The 19,525-nt window shown below is 34.9% G+C and overlaps 1 protein-coding gene across 1 annotated transcript; it reads right to left on the minus strand.

The window, feature by feature from the left end:
* Nucleotides 1-2,983: 2,983 nt before the first annotated feature.
* On the minus strand, nucleotides 2,984-18,261 carry LOC144840165 (transmembrane protein 145-like). Its single transcript, XM_078695879.1, has 13 exons — nucleotides 18,159-18,261; nucleotides 12,802-12,879; nucleotides 12,323-12,403; nucleotides 12,050-12,157; nucleotides 7,949-8,114; nucleotides 5,606-5,677; nucleotides 5,375-5,518; nucleotides 4,930-5,008; nucleotides 4,572-4,735; nucleotides 4,227-4,380; nucleotides 3,823-3,925; nucleotides 3,543-3,623; nucleotides 2,984-3,249 (listed from the first exon to the last, which is right to left on the minus strand). Exons 1-13 carry the CDS (start codon nucleotides 18,255-18,257, stop codon nucleotides 3,172-3,174), a joined length of 1,407 nt encoding a protein of 468 aa, XP_078552005.1. The 5' UTR covers nucleotides 18,258-18,261; the 3' UTR covers nucleotides 2,984-3,171.
* Between the last annotated feature and the right edge of the window lie 1,264 nt (nucleotides 18,262-19,525).

A 19,525-nucleotide genomic window follows, 5' to 3' on the forward strand; every position in this document is an offset into this window, starting at 1 on the left:
CGACATTGAATAGACGACAATAATTGTCAGTGACATAAACGACATTAAATAGACAATAAGTGTGCATGGTCGACTGATTGTTGTTGATATCATTAAGCCAACAAACGCGAAATTGTTCATGTAACTGGTCATTGGCCGTTCTTTTTAACTGCGAGGCACTAAGTTAGAGTTAGTGCCCTTTATACGACTATCATCGGGATCATGCCAATATTTAGCAGATAGACTAAGCATCTTATACAAAATCGGATAACTACCGAGATCACTAAGAAATCATGAAAGCTATGTAAGAGTTTCGGTGGAAATGTTTCCAAGGATGATAATGTCGAGAGCCTTTGGCCAGTCATCCTCAACGCAGTATTTAAAAGCTGTACCGTACATTACCAGTAGTATGAAACATTTGTCGATTGTGTACACCTTATCAAAAAAAAAAATGCGAGCATCGCAATTTCCTTCTTTGAATTTTGATTTACTTGAATTTGAACTTGAATTATTGTAATTGTCGCAATTTACAGCAAAAATAAGAAGCTAAATATAGAATTTGAATTTCAAACCAAAGAAATTATATTTCTAAGACTGTTTTGATGAACAGATTATATTTAATATTCAAAACTCAAAATTCATTGTTATCTTGTTTTCACGTTTGCAACTCGCGCCACCGTGTGGATTTTGGAGCCATTATGGATTATAATTGAGCTTCTCTAAAGAGCCAATCATCCTGTAGTAATATTGGATTACCAGTGCATTATTTTCTAAACGAGGTTTTGATAGGAACGTCAATTGGTTTATATAAAGCATTATTAACGAAATAAAATGATATCGTTGGCAACAATATTAATAATACATTAGGGGAATGTCTGAAAAGGCATCAAATGTCGATCGACAAAACAAGTTCATCGTAAGCTGCCTAATTCAATAACAACCATTGTTTAGCCAGTCAATATGTTCTTGAACCAATAAAAGATGACCCATGAGATGGAAGCATACGGAAAAAGTACAAAAATTGATGAATGATAATGATACTCCCATGTGTGTAAGTTAGAGATGAACTTTAAGTAAGGAGAAGCCGTAAAGATAGTGTAAGTGAAACGAACGCGAGTTGACACATTTTACCTTATCAAATATTGTTTAGATATTTAAAATACCCTAGTTATTATAAGTATACGCTTGACTATTGTTTTTTTTTATTGTTTTCTTTTAATAATTTACGTATCGTGATTTGTTTAATACCTCACCCAATTTCGATATTTAGCAAACGTAACGCTTTTACAACGACGAAGCAGACCTTAATTGAGTCGTTGCCTTGCGTGTTTCAGTTTTAGTCGGGTCAGGGTGTGTGTAGCATATGTGAATAGGCGATATTTAATAGAGTTTCTCAAAAGACTAAACTTTGGTAAATCCTTCATTTGGTGGCGCACTACAATATTAAGCAACTGTAACAATTGCATTATCAATAACGGACATGTATCTAAATTCTTTAATGTCGAAAGAGGAGTAAGGCAAGGCTGTCCAATCTCCGCTTTTTGTACTTGGTGTAGAACCACTTGCTTGCAAAATTAGACAGTCTGACCAAATTAGAGAGTATAAATTTACACGACAGGAACGAGCTAAAAATTACTTGTTTTGCAGATGACACAACACTTTTCTTAGACTCAACCGAATCATTTAATACCGCAATTAATACACTAAAATAATTCTCTCTCATATCGGGATTAAAAATAAATAGTAATAAAAGTAAAGCGGTGTGGATAGGTTCTCTGACGGATAACGTATCGGAAATTGGAAAAATTAAATGGAATGTGAAACCTAACAATTTTATTAAAGTACTTGGAATTAAATTTAGCCCAAGTCTACCACCAAAAATAAATATAATTGGGAAGGTATAATGGAACAAATTGAATCTTCGATTAGAGCATGGAAGGGTAGAAACCTATAAATGATTGGCAGAAATATAGGGCCTAATAGTTAAATCTTTGTTAGCATCCAAACTAACTTACATTGCTTCAACCATCGTCCTACCTGATGAGGTCGCGAAAAAGTTAAACACAATATTTTTTTAATTCATTTGGAATAGATCCGAGTGTGTTAAAAGAGGCAAAACGACCAGCGAATATGAATTAGGTGGATTAAAAGTTTTCCATCTTGGCTCCTATTTAGAATCTATTAATTTATCGTGGATTAAAAAAATTGACCAAAAATGAAAAGGCACTATGGAAAAATATTGCACTTTACAATTCTAATAAAACATATTTAGGTTTAAATTTGCTTAAATTTAATGCATCATTCAAAGATATTAATAAATACTGTCAGACCAAGATTAATCAAATGCCAAATTTGTATGCTAATTTAATACGAATATGGTTCAAGTATAATAAATGTTTTGACATAGAGCAAACACTTAATTCTATCAACGAAATCATTTTGGAACAATAACAATATTATTCATAATGGAAAAACTTTTTTTGATACCAGATTTATCGAAGTAGGAATCATAACGCTTAAAGATATATACAATTTCGATCGAACACTACGGTACGAAGATATAATACAATGTGTTAAGAAACCCGGAATGCGGTAATTCTATTCACAATAGTACCGTAAATATTCTAATTGTAACCCTGGGTTATTATTCTTAGATTTTTTAAGGTGGGTTACTATTAGAAGGGGGTTACTATTAGAGTAGTGGGTTACTATTACTAATCTTAAATTAGGCACCTGAAAATCGTAAGGCAGAAATATTTTTCTATCTTAAATACGACAATGGTCTCTTGGTTTTAGATTGTTAGTCTCCAACAAACTTTGTGTCTAAGGTGTATTAAATGACCTTTCTAAAAACAGTATTTGAAAGCTGTACATTACATTTGCCGATTGGAGACACCTTACAGAAAACAGAAACATTTTCACTAAAATTCAATTATTGTAATTATCAGATATTTATTACAGCAATATAAGCTGCTAAAATTTAGCTTTAAAATTAAGGGGTTAGCGTTATTTTTAAATGTTCAAAAATGCCTATTTAAATGTTATATTTAATATAACATTTGAATGGGCATTTTTCAAGATTTTTGATTTTTTTAACGATTGACTTGCCCGCATCGAAAAGTGCGACCACAAAATTTTGATCATTAAATCCCATCTGTGTTCTTCAAATTTGATCATAAAATCCTGCTCATTTTATAATTCTCCATCTTTATTAACTATGTCAACATTGATTGATATGACCGAAGATTCGTCATATTCGGATTTTGTCACCTGAAATTACAATTATAAAGAATACGTTACGATTACTTGAATAGTAAGCAAGTATATATTATCTGAACATGCTAGACAATGTTGCTGATTTATTTCAAGAATAGAAATAATGGTTGAGATGATCAGAAAAGGAAATTACAGCAGTAGTGCAGTGGGTGGATGGACTGGTGGAATATATACTACCAAATTGACGATTATGCATACTGCTCTTTCTCAATGCTATATCTCACAAAATAATGCCTATAAATGTTTATTTAGACAAGTATTAAAATGAATTCATGTAAAGGTCTTACATATTTAACTTCCGTTGTGCCAACATGTGATAGATAATGCCTTTCTTTCTGATTTTCATCATCATGGTTCATAATACCAACCTATTTTGTATTAGAACATTTGACTTTTACCATTTCGTGAATAATTGATATTTCATTTATTATACGTTGTGTTTGAATATAAATAATATATATTTTACAATATACACAGTTGATTTATTATTATAATAATTATTAAATTATGTAGAATCAAACCTGACAAAAATGTACGGTAGTAAATAATGAAGATATCAATTCTTACAATGTTTGTTGATTGGAACGTGTAGCCAACATGTGTCCAAATTAGATATAATATGTGCCCATAAAACATAGTGGCGACTTCCAGACCGTTAACAATTTTGGCCCTAAAAGTAAAAGGTTAATGGTGTAATTATCGACGCATGTCGCAATATTCTACAAACAAAACTGATTAGTATAGAGTTGAAATAATGTCTTTCTTTATAAGCTTAAATTTGTGACATTTATTATGTTCGACTGACAATTTCCAATAAATGTGATTGTTGTTGATGTGACCATTCAGAACCAGGGAATTAAAGATAAACCTTACCCTGATCATGGACAATTTATAGGTCCATCCTGAAAATAAATTGCTAGCCTGTTAAAAGTATTGAAAAGAGGAGTGTAATAATAACACAACTGACTCACGTTTTCCATTTTACGAAGTGTTCAGACAACCAAACTTTGGTTGGAATTCCAATAAACCACAGCGTAAATCCAACAACAAAAGGAACATAGAAGGTGATTTTAATACGTTTTTGTGTGATAGTACAGTAACAATCATAGTAAATCCAAGCCAATCCTGAAATATATAATAAAGGCTTTGTACATGTTGTTTGTTTGTGGCATATCGAGTATTCATATTCAAGTGCTTTCCTGCAGTTTTATTTTAGGAATGGTTACTTCTCGATTGGATAGATAAAGTTAATGCTAATTAATTCGACTGGTGGCTGGTGCGGTTTGAATTGCAGCAAATACAACCAAAGTACTTACCAATAAATTGCAATACAACAATTGCAAGTGCAAGAAATGATTTGCTGATGACATTACGTGCGTCGTATACCAATTCATGCACGATGTAAAGTCCGAAGGCAGCAAATAAGTACACGCAGGCAAAGACGGTGATCTTAAGATGCTTGATTAGCTTTAAACGGACTCTTTATAATGGAAAAAATCAATGTACAGTAGTATGATATGGCCTACAGCTTTATTTCAACTTTATCACAACTGTAATGTATGATTAAAAGACAATGAAATAAAAATGAGTTTATTGAATCTACTCTTATATTTAATAAACTGTACAAACATGTGTAGTAGGATGGATAGAAATAGTATAGTAGAAAAAACAAACCGTGTGACGGTGTATCCTTTAGCAATGCCGATTAGTAGGAGGACAAACAGGAGGGCAGATGTCGATGAAATCATTTTGCCTAAAAGATCGACACATTTGGTAAAATTATAAACACTTACGCCGTGTACATGGCAGTGGAAAATGTTAATGTTTAATCTATAACTCCTCGGAATGAAAGGTGACCAAACCTGCTCTTTTTTTTATACTTATTATGGGAGCTACTGAGTTGTAGATATTTATCCACCTGTGGCCATCATAATTTGTTTTATTTTTGTCAATCATTAGAGCGTATCTTGATTATCTGTAATTGAATTTGTTTCAAATTCCAATTTTAATTCCGAGACAATTATGGCATATCTGATATTGTGACGTCATCATATGGCCACCTGCATTTGTTTATATTTATACTCATCATATTCGTCATAGATAGATTAGACAACCTTACCAAGTTTCTTTAAAGGTTCAAATCCAACACCATTACTCGCATAATTCCAAAAGGCAATTGTCTGGAACAAGAGGCTAATAGTTTGTAGATAGCATGAGTATGAAAATAGTTGGTAGTAGGTGGTTTGACGTTTGAGCATCAACTCTGAAATAAAAAAAGTAGCTTATTAAAGTAAGTATTTACTACATTCTGAGAAAAAACATGTGTTTGATAACTAATTTCTCTACTAACTTCTAAACTTCAATAGGCAGCCACAGACTATTAGATAAAGTCCAAGGAATACTGTGTCAGTTTGCAGAATATCTGTACAAATAAAGGTTATCAAATAATGCATGAAATTATTATTTATGTTTCTCTGTGATTTTAAATTTTAATTAACATATAATTAATCATATAAGACGGTAATTTTATACAAAAGATTAAAATACGAATGCGTATAAGTCCAGTAAACTCCGTTCCGCTCATTGGGATTACATTCCGTCGATTTAACGTTCCGCCTGACAACCTAACGGAGCACAATTTATGACTTCATTTTGAAACTTTTAAACAGTAAAATAAATTTCCGATCAGTACGAAGTGAATGGATAGCTTATGTATTGGTTTTTCATTTTTAGCTCTTAACATCATATCACATGTTTGGAATGCAGCAGAGTGATGTTTATGTTTGGAACTGCAGCAGAGTGATGTTTATGTTTGGAACTGCAGCAGAGTGATGTTTATGTTTGGAACTGCAGCAGAGTGATGTTTATGTTTGGAACTGCAGCAGAGTGATGTTTATGTTTGGAACTGCAGCAGAGTGATGTTTATGTTCGGAACCGTATCCGGATATTCACCCCCTGGACATTTACCCCCCGGAAAACTACCCCCCGGACAACCACCACCTGGACAACTACCCCCTTAGGACAACTACCCCTTTAGGACAACTACCCCCCGGACAAATACCCCCTTAGGACAACTACCCCCTGGACAACTACCCCCCCGGACAATTACCCCCCTGACAATTACCCCCCCGGGTAATTACCCCGTGGACAACTACCTCTGACACAATACTCCCCGTAGGACAACTACCTCCTGAACCTGGACAATACTCCGAGGGCAAATAATCTTTTAGGACAACTACCTCCGTAGGACAACTAACCCCTGGACAACTACCCCCTAGGAACAATTACCCCCCGGACAATTAACCCCACCCCCCGGTAATTACCCCTAGGACAACTACCTCCTGGACCTGGACAATACTCCGAGGGCAAATAATCTTTTAGGACAACTACCTCCGTAGGACAACTAACCCCTCGACAACTACCACCCAGACAACTATCCCTTTAGAACAACTACCCCCCGGACGGACAACTACCACCCAGACCATTCAACAACCTGACACTGCAACAGTGTATAATAGGAATTAATAACTATATTTTAATTCGTTACTTTGACGAATTACCTCTTCATTATTGTAAACAAAAGTAAAAGATTGAACATAAATATAGTCCTAAGGGAGGGGGTAGTTGTCCGGGGGGTAGTTGACCGGGGGGTAGTTATCCTAAGGGGGTAGTTGTCCTAAGGGGGTAGTTGTCCGGGGGGTAGTTGTCCGGGGGGTTGTTATCCTAAGGGGGTAGTTGTCCTAAGGGGGTAGTTGTCCTAAGGGGGTAGTTGTCCGGGGAGTAGTTGTCCTAAGGGGGTAGTTGTCCGGGTAGTAAACATCCGGGGGGTAACTGTCTAGGGGGTAGGTGTCCTAGAACCGTTTGGAACTGCAGCAGAGTGATGTTTATGTTTGGAACTGCAGCAGAGTGATGTTTATGTTGTCGAAGAAGAAATACAAAAATAAATAGAGACCATCGAGTAATTTGCTCGTCATTTTAATTATTTAACCATGACATAAGAGTTGTAGCGCACAATCAAAATAATGTAGCTGTGTTTCAACCGTGTTTTTTTTTATACAAGAGTATGTCGGAAATTGACGGTATGAGATTTTCGTAAATCGTTTTAAAACGACTGATAATGCGCTTCACTCCTGGACCTCCAAGGCCCCTGGCGTCCTGGTCCGCTCGCAAGGTACACCCTCACCCCCTAAATTACTCAATCCGCCCCTGCTAAAAATAGATCGCAATACTGTACCATAAATGGGACATGAATCATTGCCATCGATGAGAACCCACCTCGACCATTGCAACAACCCACTATCTACAAGACGCACGTATCACCACCACTTACACAGGGGTTGCGAACACTTGCGTGTCATGGCGCGTGTTGCTGTCGCAACCCCTTTGATCGCTTGTGTCGAACAAATAAATAAAAAAAGAATATAAAAAGTTAATACACCGCATCTCCAGCCGCTTCTTATACCATCTCATGTTCAACCACCATCCAAACAGCACTTACACAAACGTAGCGATTTAAGTCTAAGTTCTAAAAAAATAGGTGCATTTTATGGTAGTTAATCAAAAAAGGATAGCTCCTAATTTTTATAAAAAAATGGCTGCCAAAATGTAGGTCTACACTTTCCAAAATTGCCGTAAACCTTTTTTTTATATCTGGTACAAGCTTTGTTTTCTAGTTTAGGAATACTGTACCTACATCTTTCATCTGCTGAGAAGTGATTGTCAAAGTTATGTTTTCCATTGATAAATTCCATGTTATAATGAAAGTTATGAATTCCATCACCGCCACAATGTGCTATGGTAATGTACCACCATCGTTCCTCTATGGCATTGAAATGACGTGTTCCGTGGCAATAAAACTCCTGCAACAATATATTTATTATTTATACAATAATCATCAACATACATACACACAATTATTCCACTAGAGGATAATAATGTTCATGTCGCCAAACCAAAGGGAGAATGACTTCCACATTTTATTTTGTTGCCAAGACCGCATGCAATCACATGGGCAATTTTAAAAAGACTGTAAAGATATTTACTTATTTAATTAATAGTGTAAGACTTTATAACTCTGTAAAGTTAATATTATATTTTCATATTCAATTTTAGGTAGATGAAAAATGTGTAACAATTCTCTGTACATAGGCCAAAGAATTGTAATACTTTTTATATAGTTTAACATTTTTATAAAATGTTATCATTCTTTTTATGTTAAGACGTTTCATCAGAAAGAATGTGATAGTGCAGTAGTTTTTTTAAATCAAACAATATCAATATAGTTGCGTCTCCCTAGCCTGTGTGACAATATCCCGTAAACTGGAACAACGTAATGAAAAAAGCCTATTCAGTTTGTACGAAAGCGAAATTGAGCCCACATCAAAAATAATTATGTACAGGAAAGGGTACCTTCTTCATATGAAGGAACCAATAAAGTTTTTAGTCGCGTGGACGCGACTCTATAGTTCACTATGTCGGTCGGTCGGTCGGTCTGGTATCACTATGCGTTTTAGCACGCGACTTATGGCTGTTGGCCTTGTTCCGTATGGGATCCATATTGGATCGGATCTTTTCTGTTCTCTATGGGACATACTCTGTAATGGAAATGGATAAAACATTTTGGTCCCAATAGGCTGGCCCATACAGGAAAAAGTTGCCTGTACACACAGGATTCTAAAATAACCCATATGGATTTGTCCGAATGAACCCTCTAAGGACCTTTTTGGGATCTCTATGTGGTGTGCCCTGTATTAGAAATTAATATGGGGTAACTAGTTTATAGATTGAACTATATGAAATAAAACTAAATGTGCACTTTAAAGAACATTTATAGATTTGCCCAAATGAACCCAAGGGCCGATCCTTCATGGACTTTTCGGGGTTCTCTGTGTGGGGCTACAAGAGACCCTATATTGAAAATACTGTATGTGGAGTGAAAATGTGGATTCATAGAGATATGTCCATGGAATAAATCTCCCTGTGCACCCTCGATCCTTACGGAACTTTTATGGATTTGCCCAAATTAACCCAAGGGTCCTCCATGGACATTACATAAAGCCCCATAATGGAAATATAAGGGGTGACACTGTGGGTTCATAGACAGGCCCATGGAATAACGCTGCCTGTGCACTCTTGATCCTTAAGGAACTCATGGATTTTGCCTAAAATGAAACAACAGCAGGTCATCTATTTAGATCCTTCTGCGGTTCTCTACTGTATGTTCAGTTCTACATTTGGCCCCTGTATTGGATCAATGCATTTGGCTACATAAGGCCTGTATGAAATATATCGTGTACTTTAACTAAAACTGTGAGTTCCAAGATTAAGCCATGGGAAAAACCTGTCTGTACACCCTCGATCCTTAAGGAACCAACATGGATTTGCCAAAATGAACCATGGGTAACTTCTGGATTCTCTATGAGCCATACATGCCCTTTATTGGAGATACATGGATACCTGGATGAAACTGTTTGTCTTATCTTATATGGATTCACCCATATGGAAAAAATGATGCTATGGTGCTACTAGTACATAATACATGTTTACACGTCTTACATATATTTCTGTTACACTTAGTCATATGATCATACCAACATCATTATGATGCGATGATTTTAATTTAGAATTCACCAACTGATCTTTAAGATTACGATCTCGTTTATAAGATATCATGGGGAAGAATGTCCTTAATTACTGGGTCAGATTCCAGGATATGGTAGTTATCCATGACGATTTTTGCGATTTTCTTTGAAGTAGGACGGAATGTTAAAACTAAAGACGTACGATCAGACACGTTTAAAGTTTGAGTGCTGCTTCATAAGTGACGGTGTGCACCTTATCCAATTATTTTTTTTTTTATCTTTTGTGGTTAACTACCACCTTTATTCAACAATTACAGAATCTCATATATATATTTACATTATTTTCTGCATATTTTTTTGTTATGTTATCTATTACAAAATATATTGCATGTTTAATGAAAAAAGTTGTTTAGTTATGAAACGTTTGTTAACTTATCATAATTTGTGTATCCAATGATTTATTAACAATGTCAATTGGATATCTACGTTGATAAAAGAAGTCAGTCATTTCCGCGGTCCTCAACTTAAAGTCCTCATTGTTACTGCAAATCCTTCAAAAATTTAGAATACGGAATAGCTCGCTTACAAGAAGGCGGGTGTGATGACTCCGATACTGATTCCTGATATTTATTTTGACGATAATATGATCCATTAAAAGCAAATGCTGTAGTAGTGAGTAGTAGTTCAGAAAGCCGAAGTATAGTTTCTACTGAGCACATTCGCGGTTGATTTATGTCCTTCTTCTCTAAATAGTGTCTGAGGGCGATTAGTCCATCATATATAAAGATTTAACATCCTAGTAAAAATATATCCTCCCGTTGATGTAAATTGGAAACTCTCAAATAATTTCACAGCTTCATTAGTATCCTTAATATACCTTGGTAAGTTTTGACGATAGGTTGCAAAATACTACATCACTATTAACCACGGTGGGACTATTTAAAGGCTGAAACAATAGATCTTCCTGGGTTACTTTGTTTGTGAATCTTTGGTAGCATATATCAATTAGAACAGGACCCATCAGTATTAATTAAGCTGTTCGCAGTTGCAGGAAGTCTTAATCAGCGATTTAATAGTCGTTTTAACAATATCAATATCATTAGAAGGATCATTATGAAGTAGTTGATATGTTGCGCGATCTAATAATTGTCGTTCACCTTCTGAGATATACAAATCTTTCCTCCAAACAACAGTACCTTTTTCAGCTCGCTTTATAACGTAATTAGGGTTATTCTTCAATGTACGTAGCGCAGATAATTCTCTAGCAGACATGTTGCGTGATTTAACATGTTGTACTGTGTGTACAGGCAACTTTTTCCTGTTTGGGCCAGCCTATTGGGACCAAATGTTTGACCCATTTCCATTACAGAGCCGGTATGGCCTATAGAGAACAGAAAAGATCCGATCCCATAAGGATCCCATATGGCATGTGAGATTATTCGGAAAAACTTTATAGGTTACTTCATAAGGAGAAGGAATTGTTTTTGCTATGTCGAAATTCGAAAAAGTAAGTCAAAATTTCGACATAGTAATTGGATAATAATTATTTATACTTAGTACTTATACTTTTGTGTTTGCTTATGGGATGTTTAACTGTTGCTATTGGCTTTTATATATTATATGATACCCAAATAAATTCCTGTCATTTGAGTATGGGTCACATTGCGTTCAATAGTAACACTATTTAACGATCGTTAAAAACTGTAGTACGAAAAAACATTTTTTTTTTTCGCGTATGGAAAAAACATTTCAAGACAGACTGTAATTCTGAACTGAACAGCTTCGCCTTTTCTTAAATCAATAACAACATTAAACACTCGTTCGTATCGCGACGGAATTTTTGGAGAGATATACAGTGCATGCAAATTTAGACCAAACAAAAATTTAAATTACTTTAGACTGTTTAAATGAGTTTCATTAATTAATGGGGACAACTCTACAAGACGTAGAATAGTTAGAGACTAATCAGTCTCAGTTGCCTGGCAAAGTCTCGTAATGGTATCATCATTGCCTTTCTTTGCTTGGCCTAGACCTGAATGTTTTATATTCGTGGAATGGTACAAGTAATGTCATTCGGTGAATGATGAAAGGTTATATTTATATGAAATAAAACCTTTCATCTTTCACCTTATGACATTCTTTTTAACAATCCACTCATAAACATTAATTACTTGTATAATAATTAATATTAATAATATCAGTCTTACTATTACCTCTTCTTCTGTGTCGGAATTTGTTCTTATGTTACAGTTATGTGAAGTACTGAGAGTAACTTTACCATTATAATGGCTCGGAATTAATGATTTCTTCGTCATGCAATCCTAAAACAATACACATATTATTCAGTTTTAGTTTATTCAGAGAAATGTGTTATGTGCTTGAACTAAAATTATTCATATAAAGCACATTAGGCCTATTAGATAAATGATTTGTTGAAATACAGCAGCATATAAATCAATCACTAAACAAGTCTAAATAATAGTTACAAGAAAGTCTTGATTTTCTTGAATATACGGCCACTGATTTGGTTCGTCATTGAAAATTAGCATCTGATAACAACATTCGCTCTACAAATATACAAATTAAATTAAAGTCTATTTTCGGGTGCCACTAGTCTTTATTCGCACAGTTCGAACATTCTTTGATTTCTTTTTATGAAAAGGGGTAGCCTAGGAGGTACCTACGCATGCATAAACCAACGGTCCTCATGAACAACTCTTGAATAACAATAAATTATCCATTTTTAAAATGACAAAACTCGCCTCTCATAATTCATTCCGGTGGTATTTACGGTAGGCCTACTGTTGTTTTAATGAAATAATTTTCCAAGGTTTTTTTTAAAACATATTTTTAAAACATTTGTCTAAAACTATTGTAATGTCTTTATTATAAGTTTTATGATCAAAATAAATTTCCATTGTGAACAATAAGGTTGTTTTAATTAACAACAGACAAATAATCTTACTGTTTGGTATGTAAACGTATAATCCATCTCACCGTATTCTCCAGGTTGGAACACGAATCCGGTCAGAAACACGAAATCCTATAACAAAATATTCATTCATATAATTGATCAAATCAAATATTTCTTATGTTATTTATACAGTTCTTACTCAACAAGAACAAGATTACGAGGCACGCGAGGCGAGTCAAGGATTTGTGCGAGGCATCGTTTTACAATACATCTCGCATACTCAATGTTCAATATTTTGGTTTCTATGGAACGCCAAAAGAGCAACATTAATAGAGGGCTAAAAACTCTGTGGAATCCATACATCGAACGTATTTTGGTGAAATCACGTTCAATTTAAATATTTTCTTACTGTCACTAAAAATAAAAATGTTACTGTTGATACATTGAACGGTTCCGTTAACCAATAGGATGCCCTTAGGACTAGGCTAGGTAGTGATATATATATATCCAACAGCAAATTACTGAAAAAATTACAATGCTGTGGGTATCAGTGGCTGGATCTCAATGGAGATACACAAAAAAAAAGCGAAAAGCTAAATCAAAACGATAAAGTAAAACAGCCAGAAAAATTAGCAGACCTTTCGGGCAACACTAGTCCTTCATCAGTGCAAGTGAAGGAATTTGGATAACGTCATAGCATAAGAACTGACAAATGCTGCCTGGGTGGACAGGAATAAAAGAAATACAACAAATGAGACAGGGAGGGTGGAGAGTAGAAAACAAAGAAGGTAGCTTATTATATATATACAGTATATATAAATCAATTGTGTTGCGTAGCACTGTGTAAATTATATATAAATCATACTGTCAAATTATAGAAACAGTGCCCATATTCGGAACATGATCTCACAATCGCGTCGAGCATACCTCATTGGCGAAAGTTCCATATTTGTTTAGTTTGAAATGAATTTTTAGTATGAAAAATGTCTCTGGCGGGATTCGAACTTGCGACCTCTCGCTTACAGGGCGAGTATCATACCACTAGACTACAGAGCCATATATGGTATTACCACAGATTTTCACCCACCAGATACATTCTCTCATACAACAAACGCCCTCGCAATCAGGGGAGGCCTAACTACTGTAGTCAGAATAAATTCCAACTTTAATACGCAACGGTTTTTCTAATAATATTGTGTATATGTAAATCAATTGTGTTGCGTAGCACTGTGTAAATTATATATAAATCATACTGTCAAATTATAGAAACAGTGCTCATATTCGGAACATCACAATCGCGTCGAGCATAGCTCCAATCAAAGATGTTAACAAACAAAAGGCATAGTTATAAAGGCACGCCTCCAAAAGCTTTAGGGTACAACGAAGAAATGGTTGCTTATAAAGCAGGAAATATAAAACAAAGACAAAAACTTCAAGTGTGAATAATTGTTAATATATGAATGTCTAAACTAATGTTTAAAAGATCTAAATTGTACATTTATGCCGGTAGGGGCAAGAGAGCCAAGCTTAACAATTATTCTTTCTTCTATAATTCTACAAGATGTCTCAGAACCATTACATACCTTAACACCAGAAATTGTAATATCCGGAAGGGAATGCTCATTATTACAAAAATGGGTGGCTACAGGTCAAATGTTCTAGTTGATTCATTAGCTTTGTTTTGTAATTTAGATTTAACTAAAGTGTCTTTAATGCTTTGATCTCGTCTGTAAGCTATCATGGGTGGTTCTTGAAAAATATCTTTTGTAGCGGATTTATCTTCAGTCAAAATCGAAAATGTATCGCGGACAATGTTAATAACCTTCTTATTCATAGGATGATACGTGAGGTATGCGGTCACAAGCATTTGTATCATGTGTAGATTGCAATGTGTCCTCACCTATACAATAACAAGGAGTTATCCGCTACATTGAGGAACTAACAAGGGGTTATCCGCACTTGGCGGGACAGTTAGAAGAAGTTATCCGCCGAATTCGGATAACTAAAAAGTTGATTTCATACAATCACAAGGAGTTATCCACCAAGGTGCGGATAACTAATAATTGGATAGGATATGACCATGGAGCTATAAAATTAATTTTATAGCTCCATGATATGACCATGGATTAAAGAATAGAAGGATATGCATCGACGGTGACGTCAAACGATTTTCCAACCCGCTTGCCTATACTAAAGCACTGCTGCCAATCAAGCAAACACGATCATTGAACTCCGTGTCTCTAACCGCGGCCCTCTATAGAACGCTGCGAATCAACTGTTACATTTTTTAGAACAAAACGTAGCCATGTAGAAATCGTATGCGCAGTTTGATTGTTCTATTGACAAGTCTGCGCTGATGATTAATGACAACAACAATATATTGCTGAACAATGATTAATTTCATCACAATCGGACTACGAAAAGTTCACTTTTTTTACGATATTTAAAATATGCAATTTTTATATTTGAATTATCATATTATTGGCCTGCCACCTCCTGTCATTAAAAATTGCGTTAATCTATAGAATATTAAATTATGCATTTCACCATGTATGATTTTACCGTGTCTTGTGGTGTCAATTACAACAACTGGCTAAGCAGTGGTTTCTTCATAAATCTTCTTTATTATCGATGTGATTATATTTAAATTGTAGTGCCTGGTGATTGGCTAGTGGTTATGTCGTCCACATCACATCCAATCACCGGGCATAATCGAATAAAAACTGCGATCCCTGATCCGGTATTGGCGGGCTATGTTTAGTTGCGATACGTCACCACCGACTCTACTACTCTCTAGCGCTCGTTTTGAAAAGTAGACGCAAGGCAAACTTACCCATGAACAAACGAAGCATAAAAGTACCTTGTCTATTACTGTATTAATATTTCCACAAGAAGTAGACAACTTAACGATGAGTATATAGATCATGATTACACGTTGTAGCTACTACACTTAAGATTAGCCTACCAATAGGCCTACCTAGGCCTATATCAATGTCGTCAAATCATAGGGTTTACTAGTAAGCCTAGAAGGCCTGGGCCTAGTATCCTTGCTGATTTTGTAATTTTACATGTAGGCTGAGACAACAACTAGTTGTCATAAAAACATTAGCGTAGATCAATCGCAGCAGATTTCGAACATGGCAAAATTAATGTTTTTTAAACCCAAATGGTACTACAATTTACAAACAATTTGTATTTTTTAATCTTGTAATTACATGTATTAATAATCTTGTAATATTTCTGGGAGATCGTTTAATTTGAATTCAGAAAAGTTATATAAATTAAAGTTTTGTTCGTCGCCATAGCAGCTAGCGCAAAAAAATATAAAATATTAATCAAGATAAGAGCGCGCGAAAGCATAGCCAACAAGGTCACTAAAGGTTGTTGAGCATACAGTAAACAATATATTAGGCACGCGACAGTTTCGTTGTTAAAGACGGTTAATTAAACTGTGTTTATTTTGTAACATTGTGGGCTAGAGTCATGGAAGCTTTAATCTCAAACTGATGCATATCCTTCTATTCCTTAATCCATGATATGTCTTAAATGAAATACAAAGACAATCGTTACCTAATAAAAAAATAAATAAGATGCTAGGGTATACATGAATCTATAGAGATAGCCTATTATATAAATGTAAATAATTGATTTATATAATACCATAGCATAGTAGCACGTTAAGATATGCCTCGCACTTTTTTGAAATTGTAAACTATATTCCTCGCAATTTTGGAAATGGTAAAAGGATGCCTCACACAAATATTCGGCGTGCCTCGCATACCTCGTATTTTGTCAACACTCCAAGATTTACTAACAATAAGAGTATTACTATTACGATGAATTTATAAATATATAATTCAATATAGGTCTATGCCCTACATTATTTATCATAATTATGCCTAATAGTAATATGCAGAAGAATTAAAAACACTTATGTGATTGATAATAATTAATTTTAATATTTGGAATTTTAAAGATGTATTGTCCCCCAAAAACATGAAAAATGAAGATTAATTAAATCAGACTTTGAATATGTTATTTTGTATTTTTGATAAAGGTAATCACTTCCATAGAAAAAAAAACGAACAAAAAAATGTTTTCACTTATAAAATGACAAAATAAATGGTTAAATTCAACCAAAAATCCATTGGCTGGCAGCCAATTTGACCATTTTTTGCTTTAAATTACATTTTTTTCAGGTAAATACATTTTTTTTTCGATTCAATTTTTGGTCAAAGTGGATAACTATTATGTTACATTCAAATGGAATATTCAAAAAAATTTTTTTTCAGAATTATTTTTTCAGGGGGACAATACATCTTTAAAATATGTTATCAAATAAAATGAAAAGAAATAAAACATGCCCTACTATACTATAAATTAATAAAACAAAAAATTACCTGGTTTTAAAATATGAGTTAAGCATATATCAATAATATTATTAATGATACTATATGTATATTGAAATTACATTTTAAAATATTAAAATAAGTTAAATAAAATAAAATATGTGTTATTAAATAAATCGTAGGCAGTAGTCCCATGCCTAGACTAGGCTAAGCATAACCAACCCTACCCTAGCCCTACCGGGGTTGGCATAGCCAAGGCCGGTAGCTAACCAAGTACTAGTAATGGTCTACTATGGGCCTACTAACTAGCACTAGGGATCTACTAATACTATAGTAACAGTAAACTACTGGACAGTGTAGTACTAGACAGGCCTTTGCTAGCAGCAGCAGGCCCATGTCTATCCCCAACAGACCAGCAGGTGCCTATACAATTCTATTCTAGACTAGCCTTAATTTTAGTCTAGCCTATGTGTTAGTAATAGTAGCTAGGCCTAGGCATAGGCCTATGTCTATGTTTATAGTAGACTCCTACTCTAGCCTAGGCTTAGCCTAGTAGTAGAGTTAGGCAGGCCTAGCTAGAGACCCGACTAAAATAAAAAGTAAGAAGTCTAGCAGCATAGCCTGGGTAGCTACTACACTAGAGTCCTAAATAGCTAGGTAGTAGGTTAGGCCTAGCCTACCCTGCATTCCTTGCCACTAAAGGCCTAGTCTGGGCATAAAGGGCCTATAATACTAGGATAATTTAATAGGCTAGGCCTAGTCTATCCTATATGCCTCTCTACTCTAGTCTAGGCCTAGCCCTATCTAGTAAGTAGGCCTAGCTAGCTAGCCTAGGTAGGGCCAGGCCTATGTAGCTAGGCTAGTACTACTAGGTAGGCCGCTAGGCTTGGCCCTAGCTAGTAGTAGGCTATGCCTAGGTAGGAGGCCTAGCCTAGGCCTATAGCTAGGCCTAGCTAGACTAGGCCTAGGCCTAGCTAGGCCCGGCCTATACTAGATAGGCCTGATGCCTTAGCGTGCTAGCCTAATTAATAATAGGCCTAGCCTAGGCCTATACTGTACCTTGAAAGAATTAACAACTCCTTCTACATGTTTGGCATTCCCTGATAATAGCGATATTATTACTAGACACAGTGACAGGGAAAACATAAACACGTTCATAATTGCTACACCTACAGTTTGGTGGATTTTACCAAACAACTTATTTTACGTAGGCCTTACGCGTTATACAGTATCGCGTACGCGTAAAACTCAGATTCGGTGCACGCGCAGTATGCTCTCTTCTTGTTGGCATGATGGCGTGACGTAGTTCAAGCCGGACTTGCGCGGAGAAAATAATGTAATTTGTATACGGTTGTAAATAAAGATGATTTTCATTATTATAACATATACCAATGTATATTTAATTAAGCTAATATAAAAATAGATATTTCATTCTTCAATTTTCTGTGTGCAATATTCTAACGTATGACGGGCACGTGGCGTTTGTGACGAGTTCAAATTTAGTTAATAATACATTATTTAGTTAAACATCTTTCACTCGATTTCAAACAAAAGGTTTTATCATCAGTTCTCCCGATGTAATTTTATATACCATTTTCCACAATATACCCAGATGCTTTAGGAATATATCTAATTTAATCTTTATTAATTTGCAGTATCTATATTAGGCCTAATGCTACTAAATTTTTCGCGTATTTGACGTATCTCCTCCAAAACCACTGAACGGTACGTGCTCACATTTGGCACAATGATGTTGCCGCACACGATAGGCTATGTCACTTTCTTGAATTTTAATGATAAACACTAAAAAAGGCAAAAAATAGCAGTAATTTGACCATGTTACGTCACTGTATAAACTACGCACCCTTTTCTGTTGTGTACCACCATGGCCGGATCTACAAATACCATGCCGGTTCGTTAAAAAAACAGACTTTTAGTCAACCGTATCGAATGATCGCGTCATTGTTTTAATTAATTTTCGTAAATCACGGTTTGGCTCAGTGAGTAAAACGCGATAGCGTGTTTATTATACGTTCGAGTTCGAATCCGCGACATGTGTAATTATTAAGTACCGGTATCACCGGTATCACCGCTTAAGGTTAAAAACAAAACTAGACCACGATGTAATTACATACAAAACTAGCAAAAAAGATACGAAACCTCACACAAAAAAAATTGCAAGATATAAAAACCGTTGAAATAAAAATAAAATGTAGGCTAAATGAATTAAAATGAACACACACAAATAAAACGATTCCAAATGGTTTTATATATTGTTGAACATGAAAACGTGTTTTCGCAGCAATATATTTTTTAATCGATTTATGTTAAACTTTTTTATTTTATCTGTTTATGTATCAAATAATTAATACACAACGAAAAGCACCCAAAATAAATAGTTTGGCATTTTATACTTTCGTTGGTGT

The sequence above is a fragment of the Antedon bifida genome, chromosome 4 (assembly GCF_963402885.1).
Source record: "Antedon bifida chromosome 4, ecAntBifi1.1, whole genome shotgun sequence".
Classification (NCBI taxonomy): domain Eukaryota; kingdom Metazoa; phylum Echinodermata; class Crinoidea; order Comatulida; family Antedonidae; genus Antedon; species Antedon bifida.